The sequence below is a fragment of the Argopecten irradians genome, chromosome 1, assembly GCF_041381155.1.
Source record: "Argopecten irradians isolate NY chromosome 1, Ai_NY, whole genome shotgun sequence".
Classification (NCBI taxonomy): domain Eukaryota; kingdom Metazoa; phylum Mollusca; class Bivalvia; order Pectinida; family Pectinidae; genus Argopecten; species Argopecten irradians.
In genome coordinates this window covers 54,388,355-54,416,116 of record NC_091134.1, presented here as the reverse complement: position 1 = coordinate 54,416,116, position 27,762 = coordinate 54,388,355, and the positions used below count along the sequence as shown (strand labels likewise).

The window sequence follows — 27,762 nt, the reverse complement described above, 5'->3', positions numbered from 1 at the left end:
TCAAGGGGAAGTAATTGCGCTTTGGTTTATGTGTCGAACTCTTTTGTATGTGAAGGTAGAAAATCGTGGTGTTCAAAGAATGTAGAGATGCGGCGCAAAATTTAACAGGTAGGTCGAAAACAAAGGGTTGTTTATCAAGATAAATAATTTGATGCATTTCGCATTCATTCATACCAATATATTTTAAAGCCTAGTTATGAATAAAACTAGTAATGCGCACAAATATTCGGTAAAACATGTCGGAGACATTTGTTTATATCATTTGTTGACATGTGACGACTTGTTCATACTGTCAAAATCAGTGTTCTACATACCCGGATAGAACATAAGTTAAGTTTTATTTGATAGACTCTTTTAAAAAATCGCCCATAGAATCTGTGGACTAGACCTAGTTAGCATCATTTTGTACACAAAAATGAAGAAAGTTGCTCAAATTTTTTAAGAGCCAAAATTTAATGAATTCCTCTCAATTGCCCCATTTAAGTCTATTTGCAGAAAAACAGCATGCATTGTTCAACCATGTCTGTGATAAATTGAATCATTCATACCCTAATGGCCAATGGCAAATATTGTACTCGCAGGTGGCACTTTATTTTTTAAGAAAATTTGTTATACACAGTAATTTACATATGGAATTACCATGTACCATATGTGAAATGCTAACAACGATAATTACAAACATATGCTTCATATAGTTATATAAAAGCATACTAAGGCTGAGATACGTGTGTTTTTATATATGAAGCATGCATTTATGTTTGTTATCATTTCATTTATGGTCGGAACATGGTAATTCCAACATATGTAACTTACTGTTACATAAAAAAATTTTCTTTAAAAAAATTAAAAATAATAACATAGACATATTCATGTCCACAAGTGCATGTGATTGCACTATAAAAATCTTTAATACAGGAGTAACAATTTATCTCAGATTTGCACATTGAATCCTTCGAACGAATATACGTACCCGGCCTGCTATACCTTTCGGCCGGATACGAATAGGCCCTTTAATTATGTGTCCTAGTGGAGCAGGGCCTCCGAAAATCACTCGGACACAATTTTCTATACTTTTTTGTAGGTTTCCAAGTATTTTGTGCATATACAAGCATTTATATATTATTTTTGTCAAAAATAAACTTAACTACCATTCTTAATATCTACCATACTGCTCACAAAACATCAAATTCATACTTTGTAGACTTGCTGTATAAATTCACTGCGGAAAGATCTTCATATATGTATATGTAAAACAAAATGTCTTGCAGAGAATTAGATATTTTACATGGTTCAGTTTTATTGCCTAGTAGGTAACCGATATAAAACAAGTACGATAAAATGCATGCAAATGTTTAAATAATGGTTTGCATAACCATTACTTTGCTCCATTAGCAGTAATAGGCACCAATTGTAGCTCTAAAGAAGACAACATTTTCTGTCTAAAAGTCTTTTGAGCTATACCTACAATATTGCAGCTAATTGAATCCTATGATATATATCATAACTTGGTTGAGCTTGATGTCTAAGTATATCATTGCTATAACATTTCCATTTAAATTTACACAAGAATGCAGGGATCATGGCATTGTATAAATGCATATCCTTTATAAAGTTTATTTACAGCATGGCAAAAAGCCGCATGCATAACTATGTTTTTTTCTTTTTTGAAGGTTACACACTACAAAACCATGCCACCTAAAGCAAAGAAAAAGGATTTTGATAGACAGTTTGAAGCTTTTTTGAAAGAGGTGGGTAATATTATGTATCAAGTAAGAACAGAACACTGATAGCGTATGGCCATTAGTTAACAACTAATTGTTCACATTTTCCAAATATTTCTGGTAGGTATGGAGATGTACAGTTTTATCATATATACATGTAAAAACTGGTAATATATATTATGATGTCTTTTCCCCTTGCAGTCTGTTTCCTCTGATGATGGATCCTTGGACTCGGCCAAAGTCAGTAAATATTTGGATCCTAGAGAACAGAAAACTCCAAAAAGTAAAAGTAAGCCGTGGTGGATGCAGAGTGATGATGATGAGGATGACAGCGACATGGGGTCCAACTTTGGCACAGGTTTAATGTTTACACATCAATTTTAATTACAGCTATCTAGAGAGTTTCAATCTTAGGATAATATTCATAAATATTCAAAAAAGATAATGTAATTGATTGTATAAGAAAACTTAGAAGTATCATTTCATTGTAGAAAGGCAACTTTGAAAGAAAAGTGAAAAATAATTGATGGGAAAACACTGAAGAAATAATAAAGAATGGATAGTTACTGATATCAATAACTGATAACAAAATTGAAATGTTGTGTCAAAAATGTTATTGAAATTACTAGAAATGTACCAACAAAATGTTAAATTAAAGCTTATTTGATCATCAGGTAAAACATCCAGCGGTAAAAGTTTTCTTAAGAAGAAGAAGCCAGCTGAACCAAAACACAGCACTCCAAAACAGTCGTCCAATAAACCAGTGGAGCCTGCTTCACCAGAACTCACACCGGAGGAAAAACAGGGACGACAGAAATCTCGCACTGGCAAGAAGGAGGTGTGTATCGCAATGTATTAGGCCGTAAGGGGTGTAAATATTATGCCAGAATTATTGTTCATAACCAAAAAATGTTTCAATTATTGCCATATTGGTATCTGGTGTGTGATGTCACTGTGTATGATGAACTTTGTTTGGAATTAAAGTACCGGTACCTTAATATTAGATATAGGGTAGGAGTTTTAAAAGTAGCTCATCAGATATTGATTTTAATATGTTTTATAATATTAGTAGTAGTGATATGTAATTCTCATCTATACTGCATGCTAATATGATGCTAACTTTACAATCGTTCTTTGCTATTTAAGATAATGAACTTGCCAGCTTAGATATTTTGTTGTTAGTATCCAGTAAACCTTTTGTAGTAGTGTTGTGTTGCTATGTAATTTTGGTGTACACTTTTACTCATTAATGTTTAGTTTCTATTTATAAGTGTTGTGTGCATGTTATTACTTTTGGAATGTTATGTAAATGTTGTTAATTTTGTAATGTAATTTTGTAATATAGGTTTTAGAAGACTTTTTAGTGAGATTGTAAATGTTTAGATCTCCAGATCCATGTTTCATGTTTCTTGTAACACTTAAAGTGAATAGTCGGGCAAAGAAAACCAGTCTAAATGCGTTCATTGGCCTTCCAAAAGTTCTCACATATTAATATGACGGTCAAGTTCTGCTTAGTTTCCCAGTTCTGACCATTAAACTAAAGAAAAGTTGAAAGCATTGAAAGCGAGGCTGCGTGGAAATATAACCACGGACATAGTGAGCCGGGAGGACGTTTTAGAATTTCCATACTTTAAATTAATTTCTTTGTCGCAGACAAATTTTGACGAGAGATTTTATTTTTCCATTTCATAAGAAATTATACTGGATACATTCACACCATTTTTACCGACTTTAGCCATCCTTGCCTGACTGTTCACTTTAATAGAGACAAAAAAAAATGAAATGAAATTATCTAAAGAAATACACAGTTATTGTTAGTATCACTTTTACAGATTAATTTTGAATTTCGAAAGAAATAGAAACTTGTCAATTGCAACTACACCAGTGTAAATTAAATAAAGGTGGTACAGATTATAGATTATCTGTTTAATATTAACTTTAACTGAGGATTATGTTCCATCTTTCAAGGAAAAGGGATGAGGATGATCACATATGGAATTCTTATTGATTGTCTGAACAGTCATAATTATATCCATAGATGGGATATATCACTATTTGGAAAATAAAATTGAATATAGTTTTAGGTGTTGTTTTGTTTGAAATCCTTTCTATTGAGTTACAGAAACAAGGATCTGTTTCCTATTGGTGTAGCTAGTAAATGTTGTAAGCTTATCATCACTGTTCACTCTTCATATGTATCTGCATGTTGCCCTTTTTTACAGATGACCCATTTAAAGGTAAACTTGTTGCCATGGTATTTCATGGACAAGATTATATATCTTCATCTATCTCTTCATTATTATCTGTTATACTCTTCACGTTTAGTTAAGGCATGATACACACAAATGCTAATTAAAAAATCTGTGTCTTTCAATATTAAGATATCTGAAAGTAAATAAAAAAATCATTAAATTGATTGGAAATGCTGTACTCAGATTTATTATTTTGCATTTGTATGAGCATGGAAACACTTGAATAGTTGTATTATCAGTTGTTGCACATTTAGATGGTGGATTTGGGGATATTATTTTGCTAATCCTCTCTAATTTGAATCTGGCCCAAAAAATCATGATGCTATTATACTATAGCTATAAAGTGTATGAAGACTTGTGTGACCTGATCATTTCTTTGCAACAGTGTATCAGATCAGACAAGTTTCCTATATACATTTATCTTTACTGATAAATATATGAAATATAAGTTTTAAGCCATCATTTTGTCATCATAATCTGGGTTTTCCTTCTGAAGTAAAATCATCAATATACCCATGAATAGTGTATTGCTGATATCATATGTCATTTGGATATTTTTAGTGTTTTCTGTAGACTGTTACAGAGGTCATCTTTTTAAAAATAATTTGAAAGAGGAAATGGTGGCTCAAAACCTGGCCCTATCCTAGATCATGAAATGGTTTCCATATTTGAACTTCAAAAATTTCATTTGATGATCGTGATCCGGACCAGATGGTTATCAATCTTGTATTTGTACAGTTAATTGAGGATGTAATAGAGTTCTAAAAACAGATTGTAAAATTTCATTTATCTAAAAAATTATCTTATTGAATTGTAAGTCATGTTAATTTATAATTTAAAGCATCCTTGAATATGCAGACTACAAAATAGAACCATACAACCAAATACATACTACTGCATTACGTAGACTAGTTTTAGCATGTACATGTAGTTACATGTAATGGTATTAATATAAAGAATCTAACAATGCGTGTAATCTAACTATGTTATTAAGATTAAGAGCATGGTGTTAATTGTTTTTCTTCTGCAACACAAATGCTGATTTCTTCATTTTACATGACTTTATTGTCCTGTTGAAATTTTCAAGTCATGGCATTTTCTACCCAAGGGTCTTAATCTATATCTGATGCTTGCAGAAATGCACAGATTTCAGAAATTTTTAATCTGCTTTACTGCGATCAACTAAAAATTTCTTCTCGATCATATCTTTTAATTGAAATTCTGTTGCAAATGCTTGATGCAGAATTTACTCAAAACTATTGACACAACCCAACTGAGATGTAACCTGCTGATAGTTTCTCATGTATACTTGAGCTTTTTATAGGGAGAATTCGTATACATAGCCTAGCTCCCCAGATGCCTTAATCTTTTGTTCAAGTCTGTACTCAACTGTAGATATCAACTTTTGTTTTTGAAATAATGAATACCCAGAACTTTACACTTGTAATTGAACATTTTACTTCTAAATTTCACACCTTTATTCAGATTAATGATATGCAATATTTAATGAAATAAGATTAAATGAAAAGGTGTTGATTTGGAGCAACTCTTCAGGATGTTTAGGGAACTTGTGTATTCGATTGTGAATCCTGCATGTTGTGGGTTCTTTGTTTTACAGACCAAGCAGAGAGGAGGGCGTGGCAGAGGAGATACAGGCACATCTATGAGCAAAGACAGTCTGGAGGATAGTGAGTGAAAGTGGCAGTATATTTCTATGCTATCTTGAAGTCAGTTATTGTTTTTCGTCATACAGTACCAACAGAGATGATACATATGTTGGTAATTTTCTAATAGTAGTCAGGGGATATTGTTATTAATTTGATTTTGTTTACATATTTTTCCAGTATATATAATCTGGTTAGAGAAATATTAGATTATATGGGGTCATCAGTATTAATCCACAGAAAAAATTATTGTCTAATAATTCATACAGCCATGCCTGGACCCTAATCACATTCTACAGTTTGTAAGAACTGCTAACATGGTGTTTGTCTTTGTGAAGATTGAACATTTACAATTCTTTGTCTGACATCCTTATATCTGTATTTTTTCAGTATCAGAGAAATCAGAAGAAGACAGCAATAAGGATAGGTATGCATTTTGTTTAGATTTTTACAATTATCATCTTCTTTAAGGTAGCAATAATTGTTTGAACCTCTATTGAAAGATCTTGGTCGTTGAAAACTTGCTTATATATAAAAGAACTAAAACAATACAAATGTTATGTAATACATTGTAAAATGATATATGTTGAATTTGTAGACATGCTGCAGTAGCTGGAAAAGAGACCAGTTTTGGGTCAGATAAAACAGGTAATTATTGTATTATTATCTGATTTAGATTTATTGTCTACTCAAATCACATACACATTCATGTGCTTTTTGTACTATACTATATCGGTCGAAATAGGCATATGTTTTTCCAAAGCTGTTTTTTCGCCTTTCAAATGAAATTATATTTGAATTGTCATGTAGCTATGCATTGTTGATTTCCTGAAGTGTATTACATTTTGTATAACAGTGTTTATTTTTCTTGAATGTTTATTTTTCTTGGACTGTCATTAAAGAGATGATAATGATTTGTTATTTGATTGTTTTTAGGTCGACCAGGTTTAGAAACACTTGACGAAATAAGAGATAAAGAAAAGTTCTTTCAGGTAATCTTCACTCTTTCATGTTACCCTGGTGAATACTAGCTTTCAATAATATACCTCTAAGCTAGAGAGAACTTCTCTTTTGCTGAATCATTTGAGCGTAATACTAGTACACCAGATGTCCTGATCCTTAGTAGAGACAGTGATTAAATCATCAAGTCCTGTACTCTGTTAAACATATGCTAATATCATTTACTAACTACATAACAATATGTTAGAATACATATTTTATTGTGTTAATAGCATCTATATACTGATACATGACTCTTAATTTAAGGACTTGGAGAGGAATGCTGACGGAACTGTTGACTACCAGCGTCTGAACCAGGACCTGAGTCAGTCAGCCACGACCATGTCTCCAGAGGGTGCTGCTAAAACTGCTGCCACTCTGGCCGCTTTGGAGGATATTGAGGAGGATAAGCCACTCGCTACTCGAGGCTACAAACCCTTTGATCCCCAACAATCTGACGAACAAATCACACATGTAAGAAAAACTGTAATAGTAGGAGAATTGCTGTACATTACAGTCGGTAGTCTGTTCCATATTGCAGAGTTACTTTCCTTGTGGTAAGGCACCCATTGTGACCTCTTTTTTGTGAGTAAAACTCACATTGTTTTCTCTAAAAAATATGATATTACGCTCGCAAACACTTAGCATCATAATTAATACCTACCCTCAAGGGCAGATAACTCTTGTAGTATGCAAATAAAAATGAAATATATGACAAAAAATGCTTTCATGAAAATCAAAATAGATAAAGCTATGAATTTAACAAACAGTTTTTTTTTCGAAATTTTATTGCATATAGAAGATAAGATTTGTAAAGTTATTTGTGTGTTACATTTTTATGTTATTTTTGCAGGATCCCTCTCAAAAACCAAGCATGTTGTCAAAAGGTATGTGAATTACAACAAGAGAAATAAAAAGCAGACATTATTTTAAAAGGGGGTTGTGTTTCAGTATTTAAAATATCCCTAAAAGTCTAATTTGATTTGTTTCAAATCTATAAAATAACTTTCAAACACAATATGGTTCCATTTATCAACTTCACTACTGATACATTATCATGCTTGAAATGCTTTTACATTTATTATCACTATTCTGTAGGGCATTGAGATTCAATAAATGAAGAAGAATAGGTACAAGAGTTGGAATTAAGTCATTCTTCAGTGATGTAGATTTGTATTATTTGTTCCCTAAAGCTAGAATAACCATTATAACATGATAATGGCTGTGTTTACAGTATCACTGATGGATTCCTTGGAGTCGACCATGAATACTACAGGGTCACCAATGGTGGGTCGTAGTGGTATCCATGACAAAGGCCAAGGAGATCATGGGGAACAGGGTATTCCTGATGAAGTGGACGGACCAGGGGGACGTCACTCCGGACCTCATACAGGTACATAGATAGAATAAGACACTCATCAGAATTATCTTCCTTCATTGATTCTGTATTATTACATGTCATTGATACATTGCATTGTTGAAAACTGATCACTCGTAAATTGTGTACTTTAAAATAATAAAGTATAAAGACTTTAATAACAGAAGTTATGTTGAATTACAATTTGCATTTCAAAAGAGATTACATGTTTAGTTTATAAGTAAATTAGGTTCATTTTAGAATATCAGAAGTAGCTATAATTATAATCTATGTTTGTTTAGAGAAACTGTGTGTAATTTATTGTGTAATTTAGAAAAAAAATTAAAGAAATATTTTTATTTTGAAAACAAAGTCAATGTTTAATCAGATTTGCTTTCTCTAAAACTGATTTCCTGTTTGATATTGTGACTTATTCAGTGTTGTAATACATTGCGGTGGATCATCTCAAGCTATTGATCATATTATGTCATTAACATCTAAGAACTTTTTTCATCAATTTCCATATCTATTTTTCGTAAATAAAGCTCATATTTCTGGCCGTTTATCATGTAGAATTTCAGATTTCAAATTGTTTCTACCATTACTATCATTTTTTTCCTGTGATCAGATCTGTCTCCAGAAAATACCATTGGTATATACATTTCCTATTTGTGTGTGTTGTCTCAGTGTTGTTTTCATCATGCCGCCATGTACAATGTCTGCCATTTTATTTTAATATTCTGCACTTTCTAATTCCAAATGTCTTGACACATACCTACACAACAATAAATATTTGTACAAATTACATGTTCTATTCTCATGTCAACCTTTCATAAGATGGAAACTTTTTTCTTTTTTTTTTGACAATGTCCAATATTCATATTTATAATTGATATGTACAACACAATGATCGTCATGGTTGAACATTACTTTGTCACTAACCACAACAATGCTCCTACTCTTTAACTGTGAGTGATTGCCAAAAGTCCATCCTGAAATAAAATGAAATATTTTCACTGGATTGCTGTCATGTTCCTTCCACTGCCATAAACTCTAATTAGACATTTTCCCCAAATCATCCACATTTTTTATTTCTTTTCAATCACTGGCCACAACATTGTGTGAATTGTCATTGTTTTATGTGTGATATATAATAAGTTTCTCATTATCTGAACATTGTGCATGTGGAAAGTGCTCAGTGAAATCATACTGTTGTTTTGGAAATTATTTACATTGACATTGCATGTAAATGGAGTACTGTACAAATGCAAAATTATTCTGATAATTATATTTGAAATTTTTCTTCATAACAATAATTATAATGTATTCTGACTTAATCCCAAATAATTATTTTGCTTTGTGAGAAGTTCACCTGTGCTCTGGTGTATAAATTAAAACAATATTGTGTGTTAGGAAGGTTTCACTCTGTTGTTTATATGATAACAACATTTTAACAGGTACAGATTGTCTGTTCCCAGCAATAGACTTATTAATATGAAAAAAGATGTTTGATATGGCCCTAAAATGCATGGCTGTGTAAATGTTGTGATATTAATACAGCAGATCAGGCGAGATGATGTTTTAAAAGGCATGTTTATAGTGCATGAATGTGAATGTTTCCAATCAAGATTGAAGCTTGCTGGTTGATTTTGATTGGTAATAATTAATCATAATACAGTTTTATGGGAGTTAATCAAGGTAATTACATAAAAGAAGTATGAAGTAGTGAAAGTTAGGTTTGATGTATTTTTAGTATTTAGTTCAATCATTCATTGTAATCATCATATTATAGTTTCAGACTCAGTACTTAAACCTCGGAATTCAAGTTCCGTCATAGAAGATACCAGGATGTCATCTTTCATTTTGTCAGCTTAATTTGTGTCCTGTAAATCCATTATGAATGCATGACAGATTTAACTGGATCATATATATTCCTTGTACATTTCTCATCTCATCTTCATTCATATTATACAGTAAAAAATCTTTAAAAACAATATTTTGTAATTTTGATATTGTGTTATAAGTATTGCAAAAATAATCTTTATATGCATTTCTTTTTTAATTCTTTGCATGACAGGAATGGAATGGTAGCAGACATTATCAATTTTTGTGGAAAACAAACAAAATTATTTCAGTGTCTTATGAAAATCTATTTTCAATGATGTATTTCAATTAATACAAACAGATATCTAGCTTTGAAATTAATTGATGTGAATGTGTTGTATAGGTTTCTTGGGTACCACTACTAGCCACGAGATAGAGGCCCTCCAAAAGGCCCTGAGGGAGGTAGGCTTATCCCCTACCATCCACAACGACTCACAGCCATTTGACCTCTCCTCACAGGGCAATCGCTCCACCAATGAAATGGTACAGAAGTTACTGAGTGGTGAACCAGGTGTGTAAACAAATAACTCTGTAACTGTCATTTGATGTAGAGAAATTAATAGAAATTAAAAATAGAAATATTTATTATTGGTCTTTTATATGTAACAGAGCCTAAGATTTATATTGTTTAAATAAGTCACCCCTATACTGTCATTTTGGACCGTTCTAGTCATAGAATTGGAAGAGTTCAAATGTAACTTCAAAGAATAGGTTGATAAGGTAGTCATCATCTACTACATTATATAACCCCTTCTTCTAAAATTGTTCTGGCCATATTGTAATTTTTTTATTGCAATATGTCTGTCCAAAAGGTAAGCAGAGGAATGTTGAGGAAATACTAAAGGAAATGGAGCAGATAGAGAAGAAGTCTAAGGAAAACCAGTTAGAGGATTTGGATGTAGAACTGTTGTCCGATAGACGGAGAAGCCCATACAGTCCAAAGAGCCCCAAAAGTCCTAAAAGTAAGTAGTTGTTGTCTGTTCAGATACCAATCATTAATATTCCGTCTTTGAATATTACAGAGTTAGCTCCCTTGTGTGTAGGTATCGATTGTTACGTCATTATTTTGTGAACACATCGTTTTCTCTGAAACTTGACGTTATGCTTGTAAACACATGACATCACAATCAATACCTACCCGAAAGGGCAGATGACTCTGTAATATGCAAATCCGGAATATGTAACATGCAAAAAATCAATGGATTCTGAAAGTAGTTATGACTAAAGTGGAATGACACACTTAAAATTGGACATCAAAGGCAACCCAGATGCTGTGGAATGATCCAAAATGATGCACAAAATGGTATTTTAATAATTTAAGAACATTAAAAGTATGTGTAGGATAATGTTTTAAAAATGGGCAGCGTCTGATAAAATTATTAATACTGATAGTTCCTGTGTTATATTGAAGGTTTGGAGAGACAGCGGCGAGTGGACCAGGAAGAAGGCACTAAAGGTCCCGAGTACTCACCCGTCCCAGACTCAGCCCGAGGTTTTGACCAATCTCATACAGAGGACACTGAGAGATACAATGATCCCGTCACACAAGTGGTAGGCATCTATTACAGGATTGTAAAAGTAACTGCTAGGTTTTTCTTTATCCACTATTCTCTTGTTTTTGAACTAGAAGATTGAAGGTGTCTTTATTGAAATTGACAATTTCTTATTTCTTGCAAGCAACAACCACTTCTATAATCTCCAGCAGTTAGAAGAATCTTTATAATTAATTCTTACATTTTCATCTTAAATCTTACTGCAAGCATTTTACTTCTGTTTAACATCTTTTTGGTTGTCATTGCATGAAACATTAATATCTCTTCATGGCCCTGTATATATAATTCATAAGTGACATGTTTCCTTTGTACTGTATGAGATGTTTTATCATTATAAGCTTGAGACAACTGGTACAACAGATGTAAGTACAGAGCTAGGCATGCTTGCCTTTTGTGTTGGAAAGAGCTCTTCAGAGCCACTGCTACAATTACCATGCCTCCCAGTGTCAAAATGTCGTTACAAAGAGTTATCTACCTTCGTTAATCACATAATACAATGTGTGCGACCTTGTGCATTTGTTTCAGTCACATTAGACTGCCTTTTCTCCTGTGAATAACACATATAAATCAGGCTGTATAACTATGAAATCAAAACTAAAAGAATGGATCAACTTTAAGAAAATCCCTTACAACTACCTAATACCTAGCTTATTTTCCTGTTCCAACTGTTGTACCCAGCTATTCTCCAAGTCCCCCATCCCTACCGCTGCTCTTCCCATTAATAAGACAGTCTGCATGATGCTTGACACACTGATACCACCTGATATGCTGATATTGGTTTAGTGCTTGAACCATTGGAGTGTTTAAAGCATCTTAAAGTAAGATTAAGAGAACAATACATGTTCAGCTCTTTCACATCACTTCGTAAACTTGTTAGTGTATGTAAGTGTATGTAATAATATCACTTCTTCACTGCAATCACGTCAACCACAGAACTATTCACAGATCATGGTGTTTGAAATGTAACGTACATGTTTTAGCATGCTAAAGGAAACTGTGTGGGTTAATGTTTGATGATTAATAAAAAATAAGTATAAATGCAGCAAAATTATCAAAGCTAAATGCATGCTTTAAATCCTTAGATTTGCTTGGGAAATAAAGATGAAAGCATCTAAAGAATAAAGAAGGATATAAAAATTTGTAAGAAATCTATGACTTGGCTAGTGAAAATTACACTATTAATTAATCATAGCTACTTAGTCTGACTGGCTGAAGTACAATAAGCAATTAAACACCATTTTAATGTAGAATTTAAAAAGTGATATTTCAAGCAATATAAATAGAATATATGTTACATAACATTAATTTGAGAACAATAATTCAGAGTTGATTGGTTAGTTCAGAGTGACAGTATTTAATCAATATTCAGGTAAGTGTAGCTAGTTTTGTAATTATTTAAGTCAATTAAAGATAATTTTAGAATCTTAGCAATTAATTTTCTTGCTGTTTTCAGTCTATTATGGAAAGAGGACGTCAGAAGAAAAAGAAGACAAAACCAGAGAAATCAGAAAAAGCAAAAGATAAACCTTCAAAGCAAGGTTCACCAAGACGTCGACCTTCACCTAGATCATCACTCCGGGGAAGTCAGTCAAGGTCACCATCAGCATCACCAAGGCGATGGATGTCCCCAAGGTCATTAAGTAAAGATGATCCTAGGTCAAGGTCACTGTCACCATCAAAAACAGGTCAGCACAGACAAAAAATAATAAATAGATTGACCTATTTAAATGGGAACAAGTAAATAAGCAAATACAAAATCAATAAAGTACTATTGTGATAAAATTTTCAACAACTGGCATGATATTGGAATAACTATTGTATAGCAAGGTTTTGAGAGAGTTTGTTGAAATAATCTAAATCTTGTATGAATCATAGATCGTGTATGATTTGAATGTTTATTCATTCACCCCTGAAGACGCATTACAATTCTTCAAAGTTATAAATGAAAGACTACACCAGTTCATTATGAAATTCAGGGGTGATGAGTTAATGAGGTCAGCTTAGTTATATCTTGTAGACATTCAAGTTTCAGTTTGGTAAGTTTATTAAAATTTAAAAGTCTGACTCATTGAATGTGATTTTTCTGTAGGTCTGAATTCATGATTTTCCTGTAGGTCTGAATTCCATTGAATATGATTTTTCAGTAGTTCTGAATTCCATTGAATTTATTTTTTCTGTTGGTCTGAATTCCATTGAATATGATTTTTCTGTAGGTCTGAATTCCACTAAGAAGTTTTCTCATGTTAAGAGTTCCGGATATGGTCAGAAATCTCCCCCTAAAGGTAACGGTAGTTGTCCTCAAAGTGCCCGCGATCCCTACCCCAGGGAAGATGGCCCTGCTCTAGGAGAGGAAGGAGATTTAAGCAATACAAATCAGAATGCTCCACTGAGGAAAGAGTCAAAGAAGGACAAAAGTAAATCCAGCAAGTATAAACAACAGTCATCTAGGAAACAACAGGCCAATACCTGGTCTCCGGCCGAGGTCACCAAACAGAAGATCAAAGGTAAATGGACAAGTCAATAATGTTCTATAGGATCTGTTTGGTCAGTTGGTTGTATGGAAAATAACCAATTGCATAAGTGAATATATTCAAAAAGGCAAAAAGTTTGGAAAATTTTCTGAAAACCTCTGAAAGTAACAGTTGGGAACAGAATATAAAATATTGAAAATTGGAATATAAGTTACATATGATCCCATTTTTAACATCTTTCTGTCAATTACATTTCATACTTCACTTCTTGAAATTGAAAAAAAAAGACTATTGATCTGATGAAATTGATAATACTTCTAACATTATATTAAATGCTATTAATTTCTAATTTTATGTTGTTACCCAGGGAGTGATTCTCCTGTGTTCAGAAAAGACAGGAAAGGCCATAACGTGATGGAAACACAGCTCAAGGCTTCAGTCGACTCTTTTGCTCAATACATCAAAGACCACTTTGCAGACTCAGACATGCCAAAGGTAACCTGATATACCTCATACAGTTGTGCATAAAAAGTTTACAAGAAAAAAAATTGAAAGTTTATCTATTATGTTTTGTTTCTATTCTGTCTCAAAAAAAAAATATCTTATTAATATCCAAAATTTTACTTGTTTGTTTCGCTATTAGTATATGTAATATGTAATGTCTCTGCTGTATATAGTTTTGCTTCTGCACGAATGATTAATTCTTGTATTCCGATACACTGCAAGGATTATTAAATGCTACACTGATAACTACTCTGAATTATGTGAATCACCACAGTGAGATTCTAAATAATCATTTTAAAAAAATGAATTTATTTTCATTTAACTTTATATAAACAAGACAATACACCGTCGTGTGTTAATCCATGATTGGTTCCTCTAATGCTTGGTTGTGTTCTCTAGGCTAAGTACTCTGAGGATGAACCTTCGCTGGCGGCTAGTTGGCGTGGCGATAAGACCGCTGACCAGGTGACTGTCCAGCCAGATAGATCTGATAAGGAATGGAAAACATTGTACGAGGAAGAGAAAGCTGGCAATATCAAACTTAAAGGTTGGTTCTGTTATAAACTAAATATTGTTCTATCGGGATGGGTATGCTAGACAGCTTATAAAGTATTTCTAAACATTGGTACTGATTGAAGGACAAAATAAAATGAACATATGAATTGTTCATCTGTTATGATGATATCACACAAAAAGAAAACGAAATGCACCATTAAATCGACTTTTTCAGGAAACTTAGATGAAGAGTAGAGCCTGAGAAATTTGTTATGTATTATGTAACTTACAGAATCTGAACGGCCTTCTTAGTACCATTTGATCATGTGATTTATAGTTAAGTAATTTGCTGTTTGGTATCTGATGTACAAAACCTGACTCTTTTAATGTAGTTTAAAGTGTGAATACTGTTTATTATTACCAGCTGACATGCTAACCATGGAGAAGGAGTATGACCGGATGTTGGAGAGTCAGAAACTGGAGTTTGAAGATCAAATTTTCAAACTCAAACAAGAGGTCTATGTTCTGTCTGCCAAGGTAATAAGATGCAGATAACATGGAAAATACTTCTAGGGCATAAGAATTGTTTTTATTTTAAATTTAAAAAGTCTTAAAAGCTATTTCATGGTATTAAATCCAATTTGCATCCAGACATGTTTGTCAAATGTTTTTTTCAGGTATAAATGATTTTGTAGCAATTTTATTAAATATCAAGAAGCTGACAATTTTTCATGTAAATATAAAATCTGCAAGTGCTTGAAGCATACTGGAATTCACTAGAACTGAGCACTTACTTACCGATGTACTTACATTAGAATTTCTTTTTGATAATCAACAGTTACCCGACTCCCAGTCCGAGATACAGAAGCGTCTGACAGATAGGAAGGGGGAGATAAGTCCGGACCAGATGGAGAAACTAGATCGTGAAATCCAAGAGCAGGAGAAGCTAATCGCAGGATATCAACAGGAAAATAAACGTTTGTACGAGGAGCTTAAGGACCAAAAGAAGCAGGTCAAGGTCACTGAGGACAGAATGTTTACAGAGAACCAAAAAATGGCTGCAGAAATTACCAATCTCAGGTGTGCATATAGCCTTAACGTTTATATTACATAAGTACCTTTTGACCTAGTTTTCACATATGTTAATATTGGGCATATTATATTTATTTCGTGACTTAGCTTTTATATTTGAACACCAATTTGTGGCTATTTCTTAACAAAGTCATTTGATTAATTAAAATTACAAAACTTGCTTGAACATCATTGGTCTATGTTATCTCCATTAGATGATTGGTTAATCACAGCTAACCTACATACATATATAAAGTGTCTGAAGATAACGAGTTTTTCTCTACAGTTTATTACCTGACTTTTTACCTGTCAAAATGTTTAAACGTGTGTAAATTCACAAATACTATAATTAGATACTACACTAGATACCAATAATTGGCATTTAAATTACTTGAGTCCTGAAAACAATGAAATTTATGAAAAAAATCTTTTTTTAGGACTAAGCTTGAGAGGAAGGAAGATGAGGTGAGGAACAAGGGTGTCATAACCAGTTTACCTGCCCAGCAGAACATTGCTCAAGGGGATACAGCATCAGCTATTGGGGCCGGCAGGATAGCACAGCTGTCAGCTGAACTCAGGGAGGCTAAGGTAGGACAAATCATCAGCTCTGAGGATTTGACAGGATAGGTCTGCTATCAGGTGAACTCTGGAAGGTTGAAATAGATACCAAGACCTTGTGTACAACTTTCTGTTTAGAGTAATATCTTCAAGTTTATAAGGAAGTATAATACAAAGATGTAGCTCTGAGCCAGAGGTTGTGTTTAAATGTTATTAATATGGGTAAAGTTCATGAAATTTACAAGACGTAAAGTCATCACCCCAATTGTTCATTTGTATCAACAGCGGCTACAAGACAACTCTAGTAGAGAACTTGAAGTTCTACAGAGGAGTAAGATTGAGCTGGAACAACATATTGACCAGCTAATCAAGGAACGAGAGTCACTGAGGCAGAAGGTAGCGGAGGCGAAGTCACTCAAATCCGAGGAAGCTCGGGTAGGCAAAGTTAATTCTAGTTAGAGATGATGTCGAGGTAATAATAAACATAGTTGTATAGTAGGGCTGCCGCAGTTCACCGGTATATTGGGGTATTGCAATGCACCACCAAAAAATATTGTACCGCGATACAGTTTACCTGTACCGGTTTTTTACGATATATTTTCTTAGTATCATAATTTCATTAATTTGATATAATTAAAACGTCCTGTCATTAGAACAAAACCAGCAAGTTGTATTTGTTTTCCTTTCCGATAATATGAAGCCATGTGGGTATCCCTTTCGTTTTCATTCCATTCAGATGTCGGTCAAATGTTTGTAACTAACGTGTATAATGTTCAAATGATTCAAACATTTGCATGACGTTGAATATAAACAATATGACATTAGGCTAGTTTCTGAAATATTATCAAGCTGATTTGCTCCATCAATCAACAATACCGGAATATATAATTCTCTAAACACATTTAAGGCCCGGTGAATACATGGCTACAGGGATTTTGCCAGCTATTTCAGGCTTCATCGTCCGCCGCCATTTTCGAATTCCTACACTTGTCAAAACAACACTGCAAGCCGATCAGCCCTTTGAAGTTTAATCACGATCATAAGCTTATTTTGCCAGGACAATTGTACTTAAATTTGTTCATTATTTAGGTTCCAAAATGTAAACTATCATGTTTAGTTATTGCATTATTAGGTTATGATCGTCTGTAGCCTAGCATTTTCACAAACAGACCCGTATTTTTTGAAACAAGAAACTCACATTTGAACAATTCTGTTACTCAACAACACGGTTCAAATCGATGTAAAACTACATAACATAGCACTGTATGTTTGTATAATGTAAAGGGTGTTTTTATTATGGAATATATACAAAATAGATACCACATATGTTAAGGTCAAAATATTGCAATATATATCGCAATACAGTTGTTGTGTATCACAATATATCGTGGTACGCTTCTGCTGTATCGTGGCAGCCCTATTGTATAGTCAACATAAGGAACAAAAACAAAGCTAAACTTTAGGATCCAGCAAAGTTACTATCACTTTAATGTCTGGAGTCAAGATCACAAAAGGTAGTTTAAGTAAATCAACTAATTCTGCTGTATTACATATCTTAATACTATTCAATTGGAAGCATCAAATATATGTTTTCTGTAAATACAATATAAGGTTTGTATTTTACAGGTTATTGAGGACAAATTTAAATCAGAAAATGATAGACTCACTAGAAAGTTAAAGTGGTATGCAGAAAACCAAAAGTTGTTGGACTCTGATGCAAAGCGTATGAAAGAGCAGGAAGAGGAAATAGCCAAGCACAAACTACGCATTGAACACCTGACATCTGAGGTAATTACACTCTTAGTCTAGTTTTATTACCAAATCTAACTTGATTAGATGAGAGTATCGTTTTAGTTTTGAGTAAGATTATGTACTGTAGACATTCAAATTTTCGTTTGAACCTTATGTTCCTTTGTAAAGGATATGTGAAAAATTCATTTGCATTAACAAATGTCAGATCAAACATAATTGCTTCGTCTACAGACTGGACGCCGACTAGAGGATAACAAAGTGAGAGCCAAGGAGCGAGCGAATGATGCTAAGAGGATCCAAGATCTTCAGAGACAAGTGAGAAATGTTTCATCTCTCTTATAATCTCATGTTAATTAATATCTTCAATAGGGTCAATTTTATAGAAGTCAATTTGTTACTAGTAAACTTAATGCTAATTATCAAAAGATAAACTCAGTAACTGCTAATAAGCATTTGAATTACAACCTTATCAATAAAACAGGTAAAGGAGATGGAAAGTATAATTCGCCGTCGCCATCCTAACTCCCTCCCAGCTATGATTATGACTGCTGCTGTTGCCCCTGAAGAAAAGCCAGTATCCAAAACACCCACAATGAGTGTCCTAGAGAATCGGGTTAAGAAGCTCGAGCTAGAACTGGAAGGCAAAGACATAGAATCTGAGAAGATGCTACGTAGTGTGGAGCAGAAATACTTAAACATCAAGGTAATGTTTACAACATAAATCAAGATTATAATGCTTGATAAAGAGTCAAAATGGCATGTATCACTATCTGTTTGCAGAAATAATAATAAAAAAACTCGATGATTTTGTTTACAAATAGGTTTAAAAGTAGAAAATTTTGTTGTGGCTATTTGCCGCCAATTTAGCAAATTTTCATATTTCATATCATTAAAACATGATGATATTTCACGATAAAGTGACATTCTGAATGATTTCTATCCTGTCAGGTTCAGTATGAAGGGCGTATACGAGATTTGGAGGCACAGTTAGCTATATATGTACGACCTGAAGACAATAACCTGAAGGAATATGAACACCCACACACACATGCTGTGGCGTTACAGAAAGAACTGGATAGTGTGAGGGACAGGTACAAGGCTAAAGTGGCAGAACTGACAGAGGAGGTCAGCAGACTCAATGCAGAGATAGCCAGGGTAACAAAGGGACAGGAAGGTAAACACGATTATATTTCTACATTTGCTAAACATTACCTAAATTTTGTGACTGGTAGGTGTTAAATGAAAAGTTTCGGACTGGGACCTCAGAATTAAGCAGGCTTCGTATTTGAAATCTAATATATTTTTTATGCTTCATTTATTACTAATCTTTCAAAAAGCAAATTACGCATAAGAGTTAGATTTGTATGGAAATCGTATTATTCTACTTTATATCATTTAGTTAAGAAATTCTGTTGATATCTTGCCCTTGAATATTTAGTACTTGTAATTGTTATCTTGTCAAATTACAGCATCTTTGAAAAATGAGCAAAGCTTTGCTAAGAACAAAGAAACAGAGTATAAGGCCCAGATTCAAAAACTGCAACAGGAGCTTGACAGCAAGTCACATGATCTGGCAGTGGCAGTGAAGTCTGTGGAGAGGCTACGGAAGGAGAAAAACCTTCCTGTCAGCGGCTCTTCTGGACCTAAAGGTACATGTTATGCAAATAAATTTAGCTGCATGTTATCATAATTATGTCAAGTGTTTCATAATCTTTGTATAAAAAAAGATGCACACGAGCATTCATCAAAACAAATCTAACCAAACTCAAGTAAACAAAATCTATCTTTTCTAAACATGGTGAGAATTCTTTCCTATAAGGTCTTCTATTAAATTAATTCCATAAGTGGTGCCCCATAAGGAAACACATAAGTGTATATTATGATTGATGTCTTACTGAAAAAAAAACCTTAATATTGTCAAAGTATCATAATTAATGACTATAAAACATCATTAGACAGCACTCTAACTCCTTTATATATACTGGGTGTACTTCCATTCCATAGGAGACAAGAACAGGAAGGGTAAACAGGCATGGGAAGAGGAGGAGCCATTGTCTTTCACCGATCGGGTCAACAAGGATAAACAGTACCAACCTAACAGCTTCGCTGACAGTCAAATCACTGACGCACTGCAGGAGAATGAATACCTACGGTCTAAGGTAAGTACACATATCACAGGGAAAAGTATAACTTGATCTGTTCAACAGTGAATGTACACGTTAGGTCAAATTCACATGTTACAAAGTATTGGAAAAAATGTTACAACAATGGAGAGAATTGATTTTGTTTTACATCCTATTAAAGTCCAGGGTTATTTAAACATTATTCTCGATTTCTTTTGGGTGTATAAAGTCACAGACAAAAAAAAGTAGAGTGGTTGTTTTCCTATATATTACCTAATAGTGCAATTAAGAGAATTCTTAAAAGAAAAAGGAGAAAACAATTAAACATATTATATGATTATGAATTTTACTCTACAAGGTAGAACAACTGCAGTTGGCCTATGATGAGCAGCGTTTAGAGCTCCGTAAACTACAGGCCGAATCAGAGGCTATGGCAAGGAAAAGTCGGGAGGATTTCGAGGAGAGAGTAAGTCCTCAGGCAAACAGTTTTATTAGGCCAAGGTCCACTTGTATCCATCATTTTGAGGACTGTCCTCAAACTTACTATTTCCCAGACAACATATTGCTTCAGATTTTATTAGGTCACCTACCAAGTCTCAAGTGACCTATTCTAATCGCCTTTTGTCTGTTGTCGTCCGTCGTGCGTCGTATGTCCGTAAACAATTTACATTTTCGACTTTTTCTCCCAAACTGCTGAAGCAATTTCAATGAAATTTTGCACAAACCTTCTAAGGCATAAGGCCAATCTCAATTGTGAATTATATGGTCCCCACCCCCCAAGGGGCTGTGGGAGGGGCCAAAAGGGGTAAAATTGAGTAAAATTTCAAAAATCTTTTTCTCTACTCACAGATGTGGTAGAATCAAATACTCTTCAGAGATAGAAAGGTCTTAAGGTCCTTTACAAAAATTGTGAATTATATGACCCTGGGGTGTCTAGTTTCCCCCTGGGGAGGATGTTAAGTTTACTATAGTTTATATAGGGAAAACACATTTATGAGCATTTTTTGCTCAATTTTCATAGGAAATGAGTCAAACTTGGTTAGAATTATTAGCCTGAGATAGCATTTTAATATCATATCCACATTGGTCCTGGCCGACCCCCTGGGGGCAGAGGGGCGGGGCTAAAAAAGGGTCAAATAGGCTTAAACTTCAAAAATCTTCTAAAATTCTGGAAATAGTGGAATCAAATAATTATAGATGGAAAGGTCTTAAGGTGTTTTATAAAAATTGTGAATTATATGACCTTGGGGTCTCACGTTACCCCCTGGGGAGGGGTCAAGTTGACTTTAGTTTATATAAGAAAAACATATTTGTGAACATTATTTGCCCAATTTTCATAGGAAATAAGTCAAACTTGATTAGAATTATTAGCCTAAAATATAGCATTTTAACATCCATATCCGTCCTCGATGAACCCCTGGGGGACCAGAGGGGCAGGACCAAACAGGGTCAAAATGATTAAAATTTCAAAAAATACCTCTAAATTCACAGGTTTGATGGAAGCAAATATTCTTCATAGTCTAAAAAGTCAAATTTATAAATCACTGACCAACTTCAAGGCCCAGCATATAGTGATTATATGTCTTGAATTTGTTTCATTATATATTTAGCTCACCTGGTCCGAAGGACCGAGGTGAGCTTATGGGATACTGCAGTGTCCTGCGTCCGGCGTCCGTCAACAATCGACTTCTTCTCCATAACCGCTGGTCGGATTTCAACAAAATTTGACTGGTAGCATCCTTATGGGCTACTAACTGAAAATTGTACAAATGATGGGGCTGACCCCGGGGGGCCTGAGGGGCGGGGTCAAAAGGGGTCAATTTGGCTATTTCCATATAAACGACTTCTTCTCTGAAACTAAGCATGGTATAGCACCCATAATGCAATGGTAGCATCCTTATAGGGTGGGGATTCAAAATTGTGCAAATGATAGGGCTGATCCCCCGGGGGCCTGAGGGGCGGGGTCAAAAGGGGCCAATTTGGCTATTTCCATATAAACGACTTCTTCTCTGAAACTAAGCATGGTATAGCACTCATAATACAATGGTAGCATCCTTATAGTGTGGGGATTCAAAATTGTGCAAATGATAGGGCTGACCCCCCGGGGGCCTGAGGGGCGGGGTCAAAAGGGGTCAATTTGGCTATTTCCATATAAATGACTTCTTCTCTGCAACTAAGCATGATATAGCACCCATAATGCAATGGTAGCATCCTTATAGGGTAGGGATTCCAAATTGTGCAAATGATAGGGCTAACCCCCCGGGGGCCTGAGGGGCGGGGTCAAAAGTGGTCAATTTCCATATAAATGACTTTTTCTCTGCAACTTAACATGGGATTACGCTCATAATGCAATGGTTACATCCTTATAGGGTTTGGATTCAAAATTTAGCAAATGATAGGGCTGACCCCCGGGTATGGTATCAATAGCATCATTGTATGGTTGTGATTCAAAATTAATCTTTGGGAGTTAATTTTGCTTATTTTTCTAATTGTCAGAGTCTTGTGATAATTACTAACAAAAAACCAGGTGAGCGATACAGACCATCTGGGCCTCTTGTCTAACTCAGGTGACCGTTAAGGCCCATGGGCCTCTTATTCATTTTTGAGGTGTTCTTTACAAGTGGACTAGGATATACACGTTTAACTTGTACAACTTCATGTAAAACAAACAAATTTTGAACAGATATTGATAACTGAAGTGAAAAGCCTGTTCAATTTAGAGCATAGTGTGTCCAGGTTTTTGTAGAATATGACAAATGATTTGGTAGGTAATATCAAAGTAAACGTGTTTCATTCCAACAGATTAATGTACTGAGGTCCTCCCACCAAAAAGAGTTCAGGAAAATGCTTGCTGACCAAGCTCTTACTCACTCCACTTCACGCATGGCTGAACTCCAGAGTAAAGTGGATGCTCATGAGGTTAGTAACAAAGTCAGCAGAACCACAATCAGTGGTGAGCTTAGAAATTAAAGAAATAATTACTCATGCATGAATACATGACAGATTCAAAGACAAAAAATGATCTGTCCTTGAAGAAAACTAACAAAATGTAAACAACATGGTTAAATACAAGGGGTCTATTTCATTTCAAGATACAATAGCATAGTGTTTGCTGAAAATTAGATTGATAACGGTTGTAACAGTAAGGAAATAGAAGTTGTATTAATTGAGATTTTTTCAAAGGAAAATTATATTGTTTATCTTTCACTATTAACAATGGCCAACTATACAAAAGAAAGACTACAGTTACATTAGCTGGCAAATGGCAAAATTTAATGATTTGCTAAGTAAAAAATTTACTTACTTGACTTTATGTAACTCAATAACCACCGTTACACTAATTTTCTTATGTAATAATGTTGATTGAAATTTATCCCAGGTGCTTGTTCGTCATTTAAAAGAAAAGCTTGTTAAGGCAGAATTAGATAGTGAACAGGTATCCATCCTGAAGATCCGTGAGGCAGGATTAAAGACGAAGGTGGAAAAACTACAGGAATGCCTGAAGGAAGCTAAACTATGTCAAACTCCAGTAAGTATACATACCAGCTTTCAAAATGAGGAAATTTTCAAATAGTTGACATTCAGTCATTTTGAAACAGGGCAAAATAATCCATATCTACTGATTTGAATCAGACTGATCTGTGATGCTGTTGACATCATACTCCAAAGTGATTTTTGTAGGCTATATATTGAAACTTTAAAGTGCATTTAATCAATGAAAATGATAGCATTTAGTTAATGGAACTAATTCATGTACCACATTATACTGATATCGTTTGTGCAAGTGGTGACAGAACTTATCTACAGTCAAACCTCAATGTATTGAAGTTCAAGGGACCGCCAGAAAAACTTCAAAACATCAAGACTTCGAATTATTCGTGGTTGAAATTAGACCGATGGTTTTTTTAACCATGACCAACTGTGGTAGTTGTGTACATGTCGTCTCCGTTCCGTAAACTTTATAATCATTGTATTTACCACAAGCTAAACAAAATAAAAACGAAGAATGCAATTAATCACATGTATTGCTATCGTTGGCAATACATATGTATATCATAAACAAGACTTACGTGTACTAGGCCTAACCCATGTACATGTGTTCGTTTGGTGACTATTTAAGCGATGGTTAATATTGCGGAATGAATATAAAAAATAAAAACACGTTGGTGTTGTAAAAACGAGACTAAAAAGGAGGAACCGAAAGCGCTACAACACCTACAGAATACTTCGATTTAGAATGATCAATTTGCTCCAGTATTTATGCCAAAGTTTTGCAATGCAACTGTTTTGAGTATGAGTTACTAATTATGTGGCTTGCTATTTACCGTTCTGTAAATTCTACAAACCGCTAACAATGGCGGCGGCGAACATCAAAAACGACTAACTGTATCTTTGCCGTACTAATGATTTAATAAAAACAAAGCACCAGGTATCGGCCTGATCAGTGATATTAATTATCTTGATGATATCAAGCAAGCAACACAAGCTGTCATAATCCCTATTGTCCGGCGAAGGGTCGTCGCGAGACAGCTAGGTGTGACGGCATGCCGCGGGGTATCGGCGAACACCTGATCTGTACAGGTAATTTATTATTCGAATCATCCAGTGTCAGTTACCTCTGATTCTATAACAAATGGTCCATGAAAAAAGTTTGATACATCGAGAACTTCGATTAATAAAACTTCGATTCATACATGAGTTATTTAGTTATGTTATATAGTGAAGAAATTCGGGACCAGACAAAAAGTTCGATACAGCGAGAATTTCGATTCATCGAAGTTCGAATCATCGGGGTTTGACTGTATTTGTAATCTTTCTGCTGAAATGACGTTAGCGCGGGATATCATCTTTTGGTGTCATTCCATCACCAATAAAGAAACAATAGTCCCGCACAAACGCTATTGGGTATCACGTGGTGTGTGAATTATTCCAATTAGCTTTAATATCAATTAAAATTGTAGAAGAGTCGGTCTTTAAGTATTGTTCAGTATAGATACATTAAGATCTGTTTTAAGACATGAAAACGGTTCTGATTTCATGCTTTTGTTACGTATTGCTCAGCTAGTAGAATTCAGAAAAAGTGAAAGGTCACAAATTGCATTTTATTCAGACATCTGCAAAACCACTAACATAAACGTTTCAGCAGAAAAATATTCACCTTTAATGTAAACAGTGATTAAGTTGTTTACACACTTTTTTACAATCTTGATTATTTTACAGGAAATGAAGCATTTCGACTCGATACATGAGAAGATTGTTTCCATGGAACAGCGACATGAACAACGAGAGAAAGAATTACAGGAAGTGATTAAAAACGCTAAACAAGTAGCAAGTGTCGAACTGGAGCATGAAGTTCAAAAATGGCGTAAAATAGTTGAAGCTAAAAATAGCGAAATTCAAAAATTCCGGACAGAGTTGGACGCAATATTAGAAGTGTTGCGAGTTTTACAGAGACAAGGTGTAGTGATACCTATTAGTGCTAGTGCCTCCTAACATTAGATAACTGTTGGGGAGGGGGGGTCTTATAATTATACAATGTAGCCAACATTGGAGAATACAATACAAATGTATCTTCCATATATAAATGGAGATGTCAGCTAACATGATACATGATACTGGCATTTCAATTTTCAGGCTCAGTTAGGCTTTGTGTTGTATTCATTGATTTATATTACTCTGGTCAGTTTTGTTTTAATATATGAATCACTTCATTGTTTTTCCCAAATAATGACAATGTCGAGTTAGTGAGTCAGTGTTAAGCATGCGATTTGTTCACACCACAGCAATGCCAAACTTTACTAGTAGCTCATGAATTGTTAATTTCGAATTCATTATTGAATATTATAAAGAATGAAGCATTATATTTCTTCAGGTAGTTTTGAACTACAATCATGATTGTCATGAAATACATTGCTAGTATTACATGTAATTCAATAAATCATTTGTAGTAAAATTAGAAGAGTCTAATCATTTTATTCTATAAACATCTGAGCCAAGAAGGTGCTATAAACTGCATTCAATAGAGATTCAGGGCATAAACAGGGAAATAGTATAAATATACTCAAATAGTCAAATATGGTGTAAAATATATAATACACAACATATACATTTATGGTATATTAAAATAGTCAAATTTTTGTAAAACTAATCTACATGTATTCATCTTTATGTACACTTACCAGTACATTATTTTTGTTATTCTAAATGGTATTAGTTATATATTTTATGTTCTCAAGGTATTTATTTATACATTAAATTATTTAATGTCTACATATTTCAATGAATGGAAGTTCAGGTCTGCTTAGAATGAGTTATTGGAATGCTTAGATAATTTTAGGCTGAAAGTGTTGCCACAATTAATTTGTGATGTGTTGATTGTACGATGTATGGTATGAGAAGTGTAATAACAATATATGGTACTTAAGATGTGGAATGAATGATACACTGCTCCTACTGACATAGAGTCATTGGGTGTCATGTGATGATGAGCATTGGGAGTGTTAAGTAAGTGAGGTATATGTATATGAGGAGTGATAAAAAGATATACTGTTATGTTATGTATACATGTGGGAAGACATTGTCAGAATGATATAGAGTGTGTGATGATATTTATCAAGAACATAAGATTGTAAATGGTACTGTGTTACACAAAACTGAACAGAATGTGTATTATAATGTATTTGTATGGAATGCGTGGTGTAATTTGTATTTGTGGTGTGTATGGAGATAAAGTAGAATACATGTCAGTGTATGGTTAGTTAAGTATTACATGTTTGTACTCTATATTGTTAGTCAAGTTATATCTTATTGTGAAGCATACTGTGATAAACGTTTTTATCAGTAAAACTTTTGATATAAAAGAATCCAGGTTTTCTCCATAAATAAAACCAGTTACCAGGTACTTATAGTTACAGTCTGATGTATTTCACAATAGAGTGATTACATTCTTTTGAAAGCATGCAAATGTTTCCAGATGAAAAAAGTCTCAAATCATAGGCAATTGGTCTTGAAAAAGTGCTTGAATATGTGTTATAGTCAAAAAAACTTTTGAGATATAGAACAATCAAAATATATATACAAGAGCAGATAACTATATACTATGAAAATAGAGAAAAGTTGAATTTTTGAATTGGGTTATATAACATTGATTGATTTATTTTAAGATAACTAAAACAAAGACATTGCCATGCCACTTACAAGGCAAAAGTCCTGGTGAATTTTACAAGGACCTAAATGTACCGTTATGTATTTGATGAGATCTGTAAACACCCGTTTCACTCACATTTCTTTAAGACAGGGCAAACCAAATTTGTGTAACCACTGGCATTCACTTACATCAAATAAATAACTTCAATGTA

The 27,762-nt window shown here is 33.9% G+C and overlaps 1 protein-coding gene across 4 annotated transcripts; it reads left to right on the top strand.

The window, feature by feature from the left end:
* The first annotated feature begins 48 nt into the window (after positions 1-48).
* LOC138333621 (centrosomal protein of 162 kDa-like) lies at positions 49-27,762 on the top strand. Of its 4 annotated transcripts, XM_069282106.1 has the most exons (35): positions 49-108; positions 1,671-1,748; positions 1,923-2,079; positions 2,396-2,559; positions 3,944-3,958; positions 5,592-5,661; positions 6,028-6,064; positions 6,236-6,285; positions 6,574-6,629; positions 6,904-7,110; positions 7,490-7,523; positions 7,871-8,029; positions 8,622-8,645; positions 10,221-10,388; positions 10,690-10,839; positions 11,289-11,428; positions 11,769-11,792; positions 12,884-13,115; positions 13,644-13,934; positions 14,269-14,396; positions 14,805-14,952; positions 15,325-15,437; positions 15,739-15,980; positions 16,409-16,559; positions 16,815-16,964; positions 18,156-18,317; positions 18,513-18,596; positions 18,763-18,984; positions 19,230-19,455; positions 19,751-19,930; positions 20,286-20,440; positions 20,763-20,870; positions 23,207-23,323; positions 23,784-23,933; positions 25,625-27,762. In XM_069282106.1, the coding sequence occupies exons 2-35, from the start codon at positions 1,689-1,691 to the stop codon at positions 25,895-25,897; spliced, it is 4,647 nt and encodes a 1,548-aa protein (XP_069138207.1). In that variant the 5' UTR covers positions 49-108; positions 1,671-1,688; the 3' UTR covers positions 25,898-27,762. The 4 variants fall into 4 exon arrangements, with proteins under 4 accessions (XP_069138207.1, XP_069138215.1, XP_069138226.1 ...); XM_069282114.1 differs by lacking the exon at positions 3,944-3,958; XM_069282125.1 differs by lacking the exon at positions 8,622-8,645.

What these genes read in the sequence shown, in the direction of transcription:
- LOC138333621 (XM_069282106.1), top strand. Translation starts at nt 1,689, where the DNA reads ATGCCACCTAAAGCAAAGAAAAAGGATTTTGATAGACAGTTTGAAGCT. An exon ending in TTTTGGGTCAGATAAAACAG is followed by an intron (nt 6,286 to 6,573) that starts GTAATTATTGTA and finishes GATTGTTTTTAG; the next exon opens with GTCGACCAGGTTTAGAAACA. An exon ending in ACTGTCACCATCAAAAACAG is followed by an intron (nt 13,116 to 13,643) that starts GTCAGCACAGAC and finishes ATTTTTCTGTAG; the next exon opens with GTCTGAATTCCACTAAGAAG.